At 44.7% G+C, this 14980-nt stretch overlaps 1 protein-coding gene across 2 annotated transcripts in view; it reads left to right on the top strand.

Annotated features, from left to right (window-relative positions):
• The window catches only part of ANTXR1 (ANTXR cell adhesion molecule 1), a 258211-nt gene that overhangs the window by 178773 nt on the left and 64458 nt on the right, over positions 1-14980 (top strand). For both annotated transcript variants that reach the window (NM_001206228.1, XM_059891504.1), the window contains 2 exons: positions 4930-5025; positions 5554-5721. In NM_001206228.1, the coding sequence (NP_001193157.1) occupies positions 4930-5025; positions 5554-5721 (264 nt within the window). The remainder of the gene's footprint in view (positions 1-4929; positions 5026-5553; positions 5722-14980) is intronic.

The following is a 14980-nucleotide window of genomic DNA, read 5'->3' on the forward strand; positions in this document are numbered from 1 at the left end:
GGTTCTTCTGCCAGATGGATATCAAAGAAGCAGGAATATTAAAGAACTTGTAGACTGAGTCTCAGAGGGCCACCGTAGGCACAACTCTCGGGGGCGCTATTCACAGCATGGTCTGCATGAGGACTGAGAGATCCCCAAGATCAATAATCTCACCCCTTTCCTTGCTGGTTTGCTTAATAACTGACTAAGAGGTCAATATTTGTTGAGTGAGTGAAGGTCAATACAAGGAATCATGGCAAACACAAGAAGGGAGCACTGAATTCCCTGGGGAACCAGGGGGTTCTTCATGGAATAGGTTACATTTGAGCAATATCTTAAAAGATGGCTAAAAGAAGCGGGAGAAGTTTGTTTCAAGCGTATGGAATTGTGAATGTTGAAGCATGGAGCTATATATATAAAAGCCTGGCATGATTGGAAAGATGGAAAAAGTGCAGTGCGTGCAGGCAGCAGAGGACTCCCAAATGTGTGCATCAGACTTCTATTTTTCAGCTCTTTCTTGTCCAGGTCTGCCTGGATGAACAGGTCAGAACAGACCTCCCTATCTGAGTCATGTGCTGCCACTCAAGCATCAGCCAACTGGATGTCTGGGGCCACCACATCCTTTAAAATTTAAACAAAACTTCCGCTGATGGAAAACCAGCATCCCTTCCTAATGTCTGCGGTTGCTCCAGGCACCACCGCCTCCTACTACTTGCTTCTTCTGCCTTATCTCTTCTTCTTCCTTTGCTGGAACCATCTAACAAATCAGATCCCTCTATTCCCCAAGGCACAACTGGCACAAAGCCATCTATGTAGGAAGTTTTACTGAAGGTGTAAAAGTACCAGTAGGTTACAATACAGTGCAGCCAATTAAACAGAATATTAAACGGCCTCTTCTTTTTTATTTTTAATTTTTTTAACACCAAAAACATTTTGTATTGGGGGATAGCCAATTTGGGAGAAGGGGATGGCACCCCACTCCAGTACTCTTGCCTGGAAAATCCCATGGATGGAGAAGTCTGGGGGGCTGCAGTCCGTGGGGTCGATAAGAGTCGGACACGACTGAGCGACTTCACTTTCACTTTTCACTTTCATGCATTGGAGAAGGAAATGGCAACCCACTCCAGTGTTCTTGCCTGGAGAATCTCAGGGACGGCGGAGCCTGGTGGGCTGCCGTCCATGGGGTCGCACAGAGTCGGACACGACTGAGCGACTTCACTTTCACTTTTCCTTTCAGGCACTGGAGAAGGAAATGGCAACCCACTCCAGTGTTCTTGCCTGGAGAATCCCAGGGACGGGGAGCCTGGTGGGCTGCCGTCTATGGGGTCACACAGAGTCGGACACGACTGAAGCGACTTAGCAGCAGCAGAGCCAATTTACAATGTTGTGATAGTTTCAGGTGAACAGTGAAGGGACTCAGCCATACATATACATGTATACCATCCCTGTCATCCCATTCCTGGCCGTCTTCTGCCGTGAAACCTGGCGTTTCCTGGAATTCAGTTCCACTCTTCTGCTCATCTTCTGCTGACTGCCCACAAATCCCTGATTCCTATGGCTTTGCTGACACAAAGCAGTTCGGCTCATCCAGTCCTCCATTTATCATAGGGGATTTCTGTCCTGGTGGTTTTTCCCTTCCCTGCTACATCCTTAAAGGGCAGTGTGAGAGGAGACTTCCCCCCAAAGCCCTGCTATTTAATTAGAGGTTGAGACTCACCTCAGGTGCTGCCAATTCTGTCAGTGAAATTGCTGGGGACTATCTCTGATTTTACTCCATCAATTTTTGGCCAGATTAAAAAAAAAAAAAAAACCACATCAAAAATTCCCTTCTCTTCTGAAGATTGCAAAACCCTTCCGTCTCTAGAATATGTAAACAGAGCCATAGTAACTGAAGGGACTCTCCCTTTGGTCAGTCCTTGGGCCTTTGTGTTGTCTTTTGCTGCTGTTGTTTGAGTTTGGCCTGCAAGCTCAGGTCATGGGATTAAAGGCAGGCTTGGTTGTATCAGGAGCAGGTGGAGCGGATTGCCATCTAGGCATTTCCTGTATGGGATGCAGGACCTGCACATACGCAGAAGGCCAGCCCAGCCTGGGTACCCAGCAACCACAGAGGGGGATAGAGCCCAGGGGCAGTAAGAGATAGGGGGAAGGGCTGTTATGCGTGCAAGTATAAGGGGAATACCCGACAAGGCAGGCCAGATCAGAACTCCACTCCACTGGTCTCTTTACTTCTCTGGATCCAGCTATCCTCTTCTATGCAGTGAAAAATCCCACTTAGATGGTCTCTTAACATCTGTGCCCCTGTCATTTAAAAAATTAGGAGATTCATGGACCCTTTCAGTGCCCTAATGAATAGAGCAGCTTTATTCTTGGAATTTCATACATTCTCTGTGCTGCTATGTTCAGTTTAGGATGACGTAATTTCAGTTAAGTCCTTGACCAGGCATGCCCAGAGTTTTGGAAGCCATGTTTCATGTATGACACAGACACATTCTGGTGATAAAGTTTAACCATATAAGGTTCCTGGTTGACATAATAAATTTTCTGAAATTATAAGGTGAGATACTGTGAGCTATAGTATTTTCTTGCTGGTATCTTTTTTGTTTGTTTTTATTTATTATTTTGGCACATGTAGTCAGAAGTCTTAGCAGGTACAAGGGGTGAGAAGTAGAAAACTGCATTTACTTGAAAGCATCAAATGATTGGAAAAGCAAAACACAAAAGGCCAAAACCTAGAATTTTGTCAACACTGAGAAACAATCAAACAAGAGTGTGGCTGCCTGGGCTCAAATCCAGCTCTGCCACATCCAAGCCGCTGACTAAGTCACTTAACCTCTCTGTTCCTCCTGTGTAGTGGGTGTAATAGCACCACCGACATCACTGGCTCGTTAATATACGTCAAGCACTTGGAAGGGTGACCAGCACATACATGTTAAAGGCTACATAAATCCAGCTGTGTTATCACGAATTCAATACTGACAGTTATTGAGCACCTACTATGCACCAGGCTCTGTGCAAGATTTAGAATACAAGAGTCAACAGAATCCACTGTGCCTTCAGGGCTCACAGTCCCACATACAAGAAGGACATTTTCTTAAATGAAGAAAAATTCATTTAAGACACACACACACACACATGCAGACTGACCCATTCTGGTCAGCTGCCAGAATGTGATCACTGTCCTTTAGATATATTAATTTTTAAAAAGAAGCCTGCCCATCACAGAAGCACAGAAGGTCACCTTGAAGGTCTGAATGTGTCGTGTTACTGCTTTGCTTTGTCACCGCTGGCTCTGATCTCTCTTCCGTGGACCCTTGCATGTACCCAGTCCCATGCCTGCCGCTTTCCGCACAGCAGTGGCCCCACATGGGACTCCACTCTGCCTCCCCAGATGCCTCCAACCCAGGGCTGTGGGAGGTGAGCTTGTTCTGAGCACATTTATCTACTTTGCAGACTCCATTTTCAGCTTCCTTTCCTTACCCAGAAGGGAAATTATGCCACCACCCCCTAGCCCATCCAGGACGGTAGATGGTGACTTTTTCTCCCCACAACAGGAATCAGCGCCAAGATAAGGAAGAGTTTTGCTAATTATCCCTCCCTTTTCCACCCATAAGCTTACAAGTTCCTGTTGTTTTCTCCCTTCATCTTAAAAAGCATAGTAAATGCTAACTTCTGTCGGTAAGCTAAGTTCCAGACACCTAGTTAACTGCTTTATTTGAATCATCTTGTTGAATTTATTTGTAAATTCAGCAGATAATTCTTGGGCATCTACCATGTACTAGGTGCTGTTCTAAAAGCTGAGACTGCAGTGGTAACTATGACAAATAAACAGAAGCTTTCTTGAAACTTCCATTGCAGTGTGGAGAGACAGACAATAAATAAATAGCAAGCCATGTGTATGCTCTGTTTTTTAGTTGTGTCCAACTCTTTGTGACCCCATCGACTGCAGCCCGCCAGGCTCCTGTGTCCATGGAATTTTCTAAGCAAGGATACTGGAATCGGGTGCCATGCCCTCCTCCAGGGGATCTTCCCGACACAGGGATCAAACCCGCGTCTCCTACATTGGCAGGCGGGTTCTTTACCACTGAGCCACCTAGGAAGCCCTATAAGAGCAAAAACTAGGAATAAAATAGATTGATGGGATGAAGAGACTGGAGCTACCTGAGAAGGATGTCCAGGGAATGCATTGAGAGTATCTGAGAGAGGGGAGTGTGGAAGGAAGAAGGCTGGAGAAATGAATAAAGGCCAGAGCTCTCAAGTCAGAGTTGAGGTTTGGAATTTATTCTGCTGCTTTGTGGAGAATGGATTATAGGTAAGAGAGGTCAGTTAGGAGACTGTCTCCATACCCAGGAGAAAACTTATGAAGCCTTGGTACCGGGTGGTGGAGGTGGTGATGGAGCTTGAGTTGGAGAAGCCATCAACTGAGGATCTTTTAGAATTAAGGCCAGTAGAACTTGCTGGAAAGTTGAGATGAGACAGGGAAGGGGAAGCAGAGGAAGAGAGAATTCAAGCTTGACTCCCAGGCAGAGGGAGAGACTATGGCAGGAAACAATCTGAGGTGGGGAAATCGGGACTTCTTTTAGACATGTATTGTTGAGAAGTTGATTAGTCCCCGAGAAGATGTCAGTGCCAACAGAGGTCAGAGAAGTCAGGGACAAAGATGTACATTCACGAGGCATTAACATGTAGACAGGATTAGATGAAATATGCTATAAAGGAGTAGAGATGCAGAAGAGAACATGTTCCAAGAACGCAACACAATCTAACCAGGTTGTGCTGCTCTTATTCCCACTTCGCAGATAAGGAAAATAAACTTGGACAGGTTAAGCGATTTGCTCAAGGCCCAATAAACGGTGGCACTGGGATTTAACCCAGGCAGTCTGCTCCCATCCACTCTGCCATAGTGGACACAATGGCGCTTTGCTTCCTTCATGTGTCACAATCTCTCTGCAGGAAGAAGATGATGATGGTCTGCCTAAGAAAAAGTGGCCTACGGTAGACGCTTCTTATTATGGTGGCCGAGGCGTTGGAGGCATTAAAAGGATGGAGGTAAGGACAGCTTCACTTACTCATGTCTACGTGCTGACTACTCAGTGACAGAAAACCAAAGCAAAATGGTGAAAACTCACACTTACGGTCTAATGGGGATGTGACTCGTGAGGCATCAATGGAGAGATGGCAAGTATAGCCTTTTACCTCTGCACCCCAGTGTCTTGTCCACTGTGAATCAGAGCAATTCACTCATTAGCTCAAGTCCCCCTACCCCCACTCCAGTGGTTTCTTCTGTCACTGGAATACAATCCAGAGTTCTTACTGGGCCCACAATGCCCTTGCGTGTGTTGTTCCCACGCCCTGGATGGTCCCTCCCCCAAATGCCCACTCCCCTTGCTTGCTTTCGCTGCTCCTCCAGCCCTTCCCCTTTCCCTTTCTCTACTCCACCCCTCTTCTCTGGTCCTCATGACCCAAAAGAAATGAGGACTGGGTAGCACATTGTAGTTATTTGTGATCCCTGTTCTCCAGGGGCATCATATTTTATTTTGTCATTTCATGGGGTTTTTTGTATGTTATTTCTTTTAGGTTCGTTGGGGAGAAAAGGGCTCCACAGAAGAAGGTGCTAAGTTGGAGAAAGCAAAGAATGCAAGAGTCAAGATGCCAGAGCAGGAGTATGAGTTCCCTGAACCCCGAAATCTCAACAACAACATGCGCCGGCCCTCCTCTCCCCGGAAGTGGTATTCTCCGATCAAGGTGCGCCTCTTTCTATTCAAAAACCCATCCTCACTCCTTGTAAAACACTTACATAGGAAGAACCAGAATCTCTTGAGATGATATCAAACCAAAACCCAGCTTATCACAAAGAAACAAATTTCTCAAATCATGGACTTGAAAGTTTAAATGTATATTTTCCCAGTTTCCACAATATCGAGGTGAGAGCTGGGCTTTTTTGTTTTAATTGGAGTATTGTTGATTTACAGTGTCTTGTTAGTTTCAGGTGTACAGCATAGTGATTGCGTTTCATGTATATCCTTTCTCAGATTCTTTTCCATTATAGGTTATTACAAAATATTAAGTATAGTTCCCTGTGCTATACAATAGGTCCTATTGTTTACCTATTTTGTGTATAGTAGTTTCTATCTGTTAATCTCAAACTCCTAATTTATCCTCCCCCCACTTCCTGTCTGGAAACCATAAGCTTGTTTTCTGTGTCTGTGAGTCTGTTTCTGTTTTTAAATAAGCTCATTTGTATAATTTTTGTAGATTCAGCATATAAGTGATAGTGTATAGTATTTATCTTTCTCTAACTTACTTCACTTGCTGTATAATCTTTAGGTCCGTACATGTTGCTGCAAATGGCATTATTTCATTCTTTTTTTTTTTTTTTTTACAGCTGAGTAATATTCCATTGTGTATATATATGCATCACATCTCTTTTTCATTTATCTGTTAACGAGCATTTAGGTTGTTTCCATGTCTTGGCTATTGTAAATAGTGCTGCTGTAAACACTGGGGTGCTTGAAAGTTTTCATCTTTTCCTGATATATGCCCAGCAATAGGAGCTGGGCTTCTTAAAATCCCCATGGCAAAGTGGTGGAATAAGAGTGGACTTGAAGAAAGTGACTTGGGTAGTAACCAGAGAATGATTATAACTTTGAATAATCTCATTGGCAGGCTTTCCATAGTCTAACAACAATAGCTGGATTCTCCTCAATGCCTAATATCTATCCTTCTTGCCTCAACAGGAGCCCATTTCCCTTTATTCAAGCCGTGTGCTGGTGTAGAGGGCTGTGTTGGCCATGAGTCTAGTACTCATTCTCCCTGGCTGCGAACAAAATGTCTTATTTCTCCAGCATCTCTCTTCCCCCCGCACAGTTCCACAGCTTAACTGAAAGCCTTTTTGACTTATTGAGAAATTTAAGTCATAAGAGGCAGTTAATGCTTCCTAAAGACCTCTTTTCTCTTCCTCATGGGTGCAGATGTCTTTGAATTCATGTGATTCATTCAACACCCTTGCTCCTTGATCTTCCCCATAAGCATCTGCACTATGCCAACCATCAAAGAGCACTAGAAAATTGTAGCCAAAAAGACCAACATAGTCTACCAGTAAAACTAGAGTGGTAGAGTCTTTGCTCTGCCCGGGTCTGTCTGGAATCCAAGGCTCCAACTCAGATCTGTACCCTCTAGCTCTGTGCTGCAGACAGAACTATGCCAACTCCAAGGCCTCCGGTGAAAGACTCAATATAAGAACCAGCTCTCTTTGCGAAAGAATGGATACATGTATATGTATGGCTGAGTCCCCTTGCTCACCTTTGAGTCCACCTGAAACTATCACAAAATTCTTAATCAGCTATACTCCAAAATAAAATAAAAAGTTTTAAAAAAAAGAACCAGATCTCATCAGCAGCCACCCCCCTCACACACACATACAGCTTTACCACCTTCCAGTGATAAACTGAGATATTTGCTAATTTCAGAGCAGCTCTTCTCCCATGAAATCAAAAGTAGTAACCATTTTTAACAGTGGAGGACACTTTCTTGGTAGTTGTCTCTGCTGAGTTGAATTACCTCATTCTCAAACTAATCTCAGTGCATTGTCATTTTGGTTTGTTGTGTTTCAAGTGGTGAGATGCTTAAGATAAGCCACCCCCTCTCCTAGAGCAATGGGTTGAACTCTGGAAAAAATGTGGCCCAAATGTAGTTTGCTTGACTAACAGCTGTTTGCTTCTAATTATATTCTAATGTGGAACATTCAGTGGCGTGCATGCATGCACAGACAGGAAGGAGCCAAGGAGAATCTCAGATGAAGGCGAAAGGGGATTTTCTATTATGTTGTTTTCAGAAATCTGTACCTTGTGACTAATACAACATATTTGGTAAGAGCCAGGGTTTCATCTCTGTAATCTTGGATATTGAGAGAGCTTTAATTCTATTTGAAGAATTCATATTTGCTTGAGAGCATGTTATTCATCTGTTAACTAGTTGTCTAGGACTGAGTTTTATGAAACAAATGAGCATATGGTCAACTGGATTTAGAAATCTCAAAATACTCCCAACACGCACTTGGAATTAGTGTCAGTTGAACTGAAATTTGCTGTGTACCTACTGTATGCCAGTACTGCTGGATATTGAGTCTATAGAGGGTCTCAAACTTGGCTGAGAATCAGTCACCTGTAGGAGCTATAAAAATACAAATCCCCAGGCCTGCTGTCTCAAACCTCATGATTCAGTCTCACAAAAGGCTTTCAAAGTCTCTCTAGCCTTCATGACCTGCCCACTTTTTCTCATGAAGTGAAACTCCTTTTTTCCCCTAATTTTCTCCGTTTTCAAATTTCCCATCCAAACTCCCTAAGGGAGACCCCACTGTTACCTCAGTTACCACTCCCTCCCCAGCCCCTGCTCTTCAGCCTTGGTCTCACGCTGATTCCCAGTGTGTGGTCCCTGAATGGGCAGCATCAGCATCCCCCAGGAGCTTGTTAGAAATGAACACCCTCAGGCCCCAAGCCTGACCTGCTGAATTAGCAGCGTTGGGGTTGGGGCCCAATTAAGAAGGGATCACCCAAGGTACCAGTCAGCCTTCCAGAGGAGACTCCCTGAGGGCAGGAACCATGGTGCGTGGCAAAGTGACTACAGTCATGCCTGGGAGACATCCTAAATTTCACATGGGTCCATTGTTCTCCCAAACACAGCTGCTGGATTAATGTTGAATGGTTGGAAAACTGCATGTTAAGGGATCACCAAAAAAGCCAGCTGGAAAAAACCTGTGATGCTGGTGGGCTCGTTAGGCACCTCTGTAGGACCCCTTTGTTAGGACTTGAGAAAGTGTGAATGCTCCTCCTGCTGCTGGAGCAGCTCACACCAAGGCTTACGTAGCACAGCTCGTTTGTGTGACTGCTCCTGTTTGTGAGTCTTCCCCCAGCCAGATTTAATCCCTGCTGGAGGCACCAGTTATCCTTAACTCATCTTTGAATCACCCACAAACAGCATTATACCTGGCATGGAGTAAGGATTCCTCCACCTCTTGATAATAGAGCTGATGCGTGGGTTGTAATTATGAAACCACATCCAGAGCATCATGCCGGTTAGACTCTCCTGTGACCTACACAGATCACTTTGGTACTCTCGGACTAAAGAATGTGACATTCTTCTTGCCATCTCTTTGAGGCAAGGAGAGAAAAAGGTCATCCTATGTGTATCTGGGCCATATGGGCAAGGGAAGGGAAAGAACAAGAAAGTTTGAGAGTGGAAGCACAGAACAGAATTGAAAAGGCGTAATGTACACTGTTCAGAAGAAGAGCAGACTCTCCACCAGAACTTCAGCCCTTGGACTGTAACCCCATGTGTGGTTCACGATGAGCCCCATTCTAGCCACAATGTCTCTACACACTCACTAGGCCTTGGACAAAGCATTCAGCCTCAAGCTGTGCCGTAAACTCTATTTCCCTTTCCTGAACCCTCGTGCTGGATTTGTCTTGGTCCTGGCAGGAAACAGAAGGCACACTCAAGAGGGTCAAACTCAAACAATCTGGGCAGGGTTAAGAGAATCCGTGGCAATGGTGAGGCACGCAGGCACTCAACAGTGAGATCTGTGACACCCCTGGGCCTGAAGGGCAAGGAGAGGAGAGGGTGTTACTGGATTCAGTGAGAGCTGCAGCCCCGGAGTAGAGGTCACCCAACGGGAGTTGTGGCCGTAGAGAGGGAGTCAGTAATCTAAATCTGCCCTGCTCCCTATTTTAATATGGTCCATAAGCTAAGAATGGTTTTTGTATTTTTTAATCATTTTATTAGCACCTACATAATAGCCTTGAGTTTGCCTCTTGACCTACAAAACCTGAAATATTTACCCTCTGGGCCTATACAGAAAATGTTTGCAGACCCCTGCCCTATAAGAAAGCAGCCACTGATGGAAGTGGGGATTGGGGAGGGAGTAGAAGGAACAAGTACCAATCTCCTCGTTATCTTGCCCTCTTCTCTCCTTTTTTAAATTGAGGTATAGCTGATTTACAAGGTTGTATCAGTTTCAGCTGTATAGCAAAGTGATTCTATTATATATTTATTTTTTATTTTTTCAGATTCTTTTCCATTATGGGTTATTACAAAATACTGAGTAGAGTTCCCTGTGCTATATAGTGGGGTCCTTGTTGGTTATCTATTCTATATCTAGTATATCTAGTATTGTGTATATGTTAATCCTAAACTCCTGATTTATCCCTCCACCCCCTTCCCCCCTTTGGTAACCATAATTCATTTTCTATGTTTATGGGTCTGTTTCTGTTTTGTAAGTAAATTCACTTATATCATGTTTTCTCATATTCCACATTTAAGCAATATCATGTTTGTATGACTTACTTCACTTAGTGAAATAATCTCTAGGTCCATCCATGTTGCTGCAAATGGCATTATTTCATTCTTTTGATGGCTGAGTAATATTCTGCTATATATATATATATATATATACACACACACACACGCGCGTGCGCGTGCACTCCACATACTCTTTATCCATTCATCTGTCTGCTGTCATCTTCTGGTGCTACCTGTTGGCCAGACCAAAGGGAAGCTAAATGATGCCATCTGTTGAGGTTGCTCTTCCAAGGCATGGAACAAGGAAGGCAGAGAATTGCAGAGAGTGGATGGGGGCAGGCAGCTCATGGAGGATGGCCCGCCCACTCTCTGCCCCACTATCAACAGGGAGAACATCTCCACCCAGGGCAAAACTTTGAGAAAGTTCTAGAAAGAGTCCTGGTTCCCCAGTGAAGGTGGTCAGAATCACACACCTTTGAACTGGTTGCATTTGACTCAGTTTCTCAAGCATACCAGGAAATAGATTTGAGGACCAGAGAAGCAGGGGAGCACATTGCCTCAGCACACCCCAAGGGAGCTCACTAGGAGAAGGAGTCCACAACGGGCTGCTCCCTGCCATTGCCCAGGCTAATTTAAGGCACTGACCACGCTGACCACACTTTACCCTTTCCTCATTCCAGGCTCATGATCAGGAAATTTTCCGATATTTGGCCTGAATTTTTCTTTGCTTGGTTTTCACCCCCTGGATTTACAGCAATCCCGTGCTTCTCATTAAATTGGGACTGACCGCTTCAGGCGAGTTAAGTAATGCCCAGATGTATGGCCACCAGAAAGATGAAAACCAGGTCTGTTTTCAAGTTTGCTGGAAGGCTTGCAGCCTTCAGAGAAATGATTTTCCTCCTTTTCCAGTAGCTCCTCCCTTTGACTGGCAATGACAGAAATGACAGCCGAAGGACAAAAGCCAGACCCTGGCTGGCCCTGCAGACCGCTGTGTTCTGCAGAAGAGCCTGACCAGCCTGTGCTGCTCACAGCACCGGGAAGCCGGTGGTCTTCTGTTCATTTTCTTTCAGGCAAACCTGTCATCCCTGGCCTTAAGCACCTTGACCTTGTAATCAAGCAGCATTCAGTGCTGAAACTGCACTTAACGAAGCTGTATGCCGTCCAGTAAGACACACTGAAGCCTTAAATGTTGTCAGATGTGCTGTTGATGTTGAACAGACATTTTTTTGTCCCTTCCTGGCTACAATTCAGAATGGTTCCAAACATGTTTTAAACAAAGACCAAAAGAAGAGAGAAAAAAAATTACCGTGTATGAGTGTGTCTATGTGTGGGTATATGTAGGGGAAGTTTCTAACTTATGCATTCATTTGTTTCATTTAAGGAGAAGCATGAGTCACAATATTTATTATATATTTTAAGGTATAAAAAATTAGTATTAGTCTCTCACACCCCTCTAAGTTGAACTACCCTCAAAATTCCCAGCTTCTGACTAACTTCCAATTAGCTGAGGCAGACAAACCAGGAGAGAAGATACAGCTGCTGCCTGCCCACCCCTCCTCCCACCCCCAAAAAAGGAAAGAAAGGCAGCCACAAAGCCCATGCACTGAAATGCTTTGAGCGATGGACCTCACAAACCTCCTGGCGTGGTCTTCTTGTTTAGGAAGAAACAAGCGAGCATTGATGTAAAATTCCCGGTTTGCCAGCCTTTGTGGATTGGAAGATATTGATTATCAGGCTAGGGTAGAGTTGGGGAACCTGGAATTGGTACACTTCTCATGGGATAGTCAAAGTGTGTCCATTTCATATGAAAGAAAGATATATATAAATGTCAGGTAATACACTGTGGTGGAGGGTTCCCAGAGTGGCGGAGAATCTTTAAGCTTCGCAGAAGCATTCCTCCTGGGAAGTGAGAACCTGTGTCTTGAAACGCACCTTGTAGAGAGGGCCATGCAGGCAGGACTCTCAGATCTGAGAGAAATAGTGGCGTCAACTCAGAGGCTCCCCCCAGGCTGTGAGGAAAACCCACCGACCACTTGGAAGAATCTCCTGAGGCTCTTCTGGCCCCAAAGGGATGTTATTAATAAGCCCAGTAGCAACTGTCTTGAAATGACAAAACTTCTGCCTCCTCTCAGAAAATCAAGCAAAGGAACCTTGTCATGTACTTTGACTTTTAAGAGTTATTTTTCATCCTCTTGATTCTAAACACACTTATTCTATAGCTTACTTCAGCTCTTGCATAAAATGCTACCTGATGTATTGAAAGAAGTACAACAAGCTATAGGATGTATAGATTACCCCAGCTGTTTTCTATGCCACACAGAATGGGGACTTTGGATTCATCTGTGGAACTTTGAGAATTCAGAACACTGAGGGCTACAATCAGAACTAGCTGGTCTTACCTCGGCCAGAACAGCTGTTGATAACAGCTCAGCTGGATGAAGGGCACACCTGGGTGACACATGTACCACAAGTCGGGCATAGTCCCGAGGGCCTTGCTTGCACTCACTTCTTCGTTTCTCACCAACGCCCTCAAAATTAGAAACTGCTACTACTCCTTCTGTTTTACAAATGGGAAAATCAAGGCACAGAGGGGTAACTTGCCTAAATTCACACTGCTAATACGTTTCTTGATTTATTTTATTACTGACAAAGCATCCATTCCAGCTAGCCATGATATCTGTTATTAATCAAGTAGTAGAAAGGACTGGGAGCCTGGAGGTAAAAGACCAATCAGGAAACTATTCACAGGATAAGTGACAGGTGATCCAGGCCAAGGCAGTAGCCAAGGAGACAATGGGGCAGGGCTGGACAGGAAGAGGCAAGAGGGAAGATGGGACAGAACATCCACCGGACACGGTCGAAGTTGGATGTGAAGGGGTGGCAGAGAGAGAGGAGGTGAGAATGGCCTGTCTGGTCATTGCCTGTCTCCATGTCAGTGGTGCTCCATGGCATACTCAAGGCAGGGTGCCAAAGGGGGAGCAGGTTGGAGGAAAATTATTCAATATGTGGTGTTTGGGGGCTTTTTATACCTGTGATATGTTTACTTTACAACTAAGATTTGGTAATTGGATTGGAAGCTTATATGAGCCATGGGCAGACAGGTGGAAATTTGACCCATGAGACTAGGTGAGAGTACGCGGGGTGAGCATTCTGCCTGGGGGTGAGTCTGGTAGAGGGGGGACACCGAGGGGACCCCCTTGCATCAAGTGTAGGCAGAGGGGAGGGGAAGAAGAAGCTGAAAAGGATATGAGAGAGTTAAGAAGGAGCAGGCAGAGCCAAGGTTTAGCCAAGCCTTAGCGAAGCAGCTGTGGTGGAGTGTTGGGGGTCCCCAGACACCGTCATAGAAGCCAGGGGGAAAGGCGGAAATGTGGTTGCAGGACAGAGTGGAAGGCGGGCGCTCCATGCTTGTAAAGTACAAATTGTTGGATTCTTACTCGTCATCTTACATTCATTTCCATCTTTCTACAGGGCATTCCAAATTATTATTTTAATGACTACCTAAGGATTAATACATTGATAACATTGAATGAATGCTTTCTGTGAGACAAGTATCTTACTTCAAGGGCTTCCCAGGTGGCTCTAATGGTAAAGAACCTGCCTGCCAATGCAGGAGACATAAGAGGCATGGGTTCAATCCCTGGATCAGGAAGATCCCCTGGAGGAGGGCTCGGGGACCGACTCCAGTATTCTTGCCCAGAGAATCCCAGGGACAGAGGAGCCCGGCGGGCTACAGTCCATGGGGTCACCAAGAGTCAGACATGACTGAAGCGACTTACCATGCACGCATCTTACTTCAATATCTAATTGTAAGCCTTTTAAGAAATCCATAGAGCAGACAATATTATTATCTCTCTTTTTTCTAAAGATGAGAAAGGTAAGACTTAAGGACATGAAACAGTTTGTTCAAGGCCACAGCAGAGCTGGTGAGGGGCAGCCCCAAAATACAGTCTAAAGCCAGTCATTTTGTGCTTAAATATTGCTCTATGATCTGTTGCCACCCATTCTCCTGGTGTTGCACATCTAGGTGGTTTTTGCCCCTTTTCCCTGCCTGGAACTTTGTATTTCTGCTGAGTTAATTATAACACTTCCTCAACAGCCACTTTTTCTTTTAGCCCCATCTCATTGCACCTCATTTGTCAAGGAGTTGAGTGATCAGGGCACAGAATACTGAGAGGGGGATGATTTACCAAGTCAGTTACCAGGAGTCCCCCCTAAAAAATGGAAAAGAAAAGAGGCGTTCGTCCAGGAAGTCCACCTGGTTATATCCTGACACATAAATACTTATCCCAAAGAACTTTAAAGGAAAACATTTAACCAATGATTGAAACGGTTTAATGCAGAAAACCATGCTGAACACAGCAGCAGTCCTTCCCAGCATTCTGAAGTCAGTCCAGAATATTTTTAGAGGTTTTTGTAAATACTTGGCCAAGAGAGATGAGAAACATTATGCTTAGCAAGACAGAGTTGAACCCACAAGAACTCAAACGACCATTGATAAAGGTTGCAGAGCACATTTTTCGTATCTGAATAAAACCCACCAGAAAATAACTTCAGAACACCAACTCTTCAAGTGGCATTCTTAAATTGATGCTGCTACTATGAACGCTTTGTGGCAAGGAACTTGAAGTTTCTAGACTCTTCTAGCCTTTAGCATTATCCTTCAAAGACCACTTACAGATCAGTGTTTTCAAACATGCTCACAAAACCC

This window comes from Bos taurus, chromosome 11, assembly GCF_002263795.3.
Source record: "Bos taurus isolate L1 Dominette 01449 registration number 42190680 breed Hereford chromosome 11, ARS-UCD2.0, whole genome shotgun sequence".
NCBI lineage: Eukaryota > Metazoa > Chordata > Mammalia > Artiodactyla > Bovidae > Bos > Bos taurus.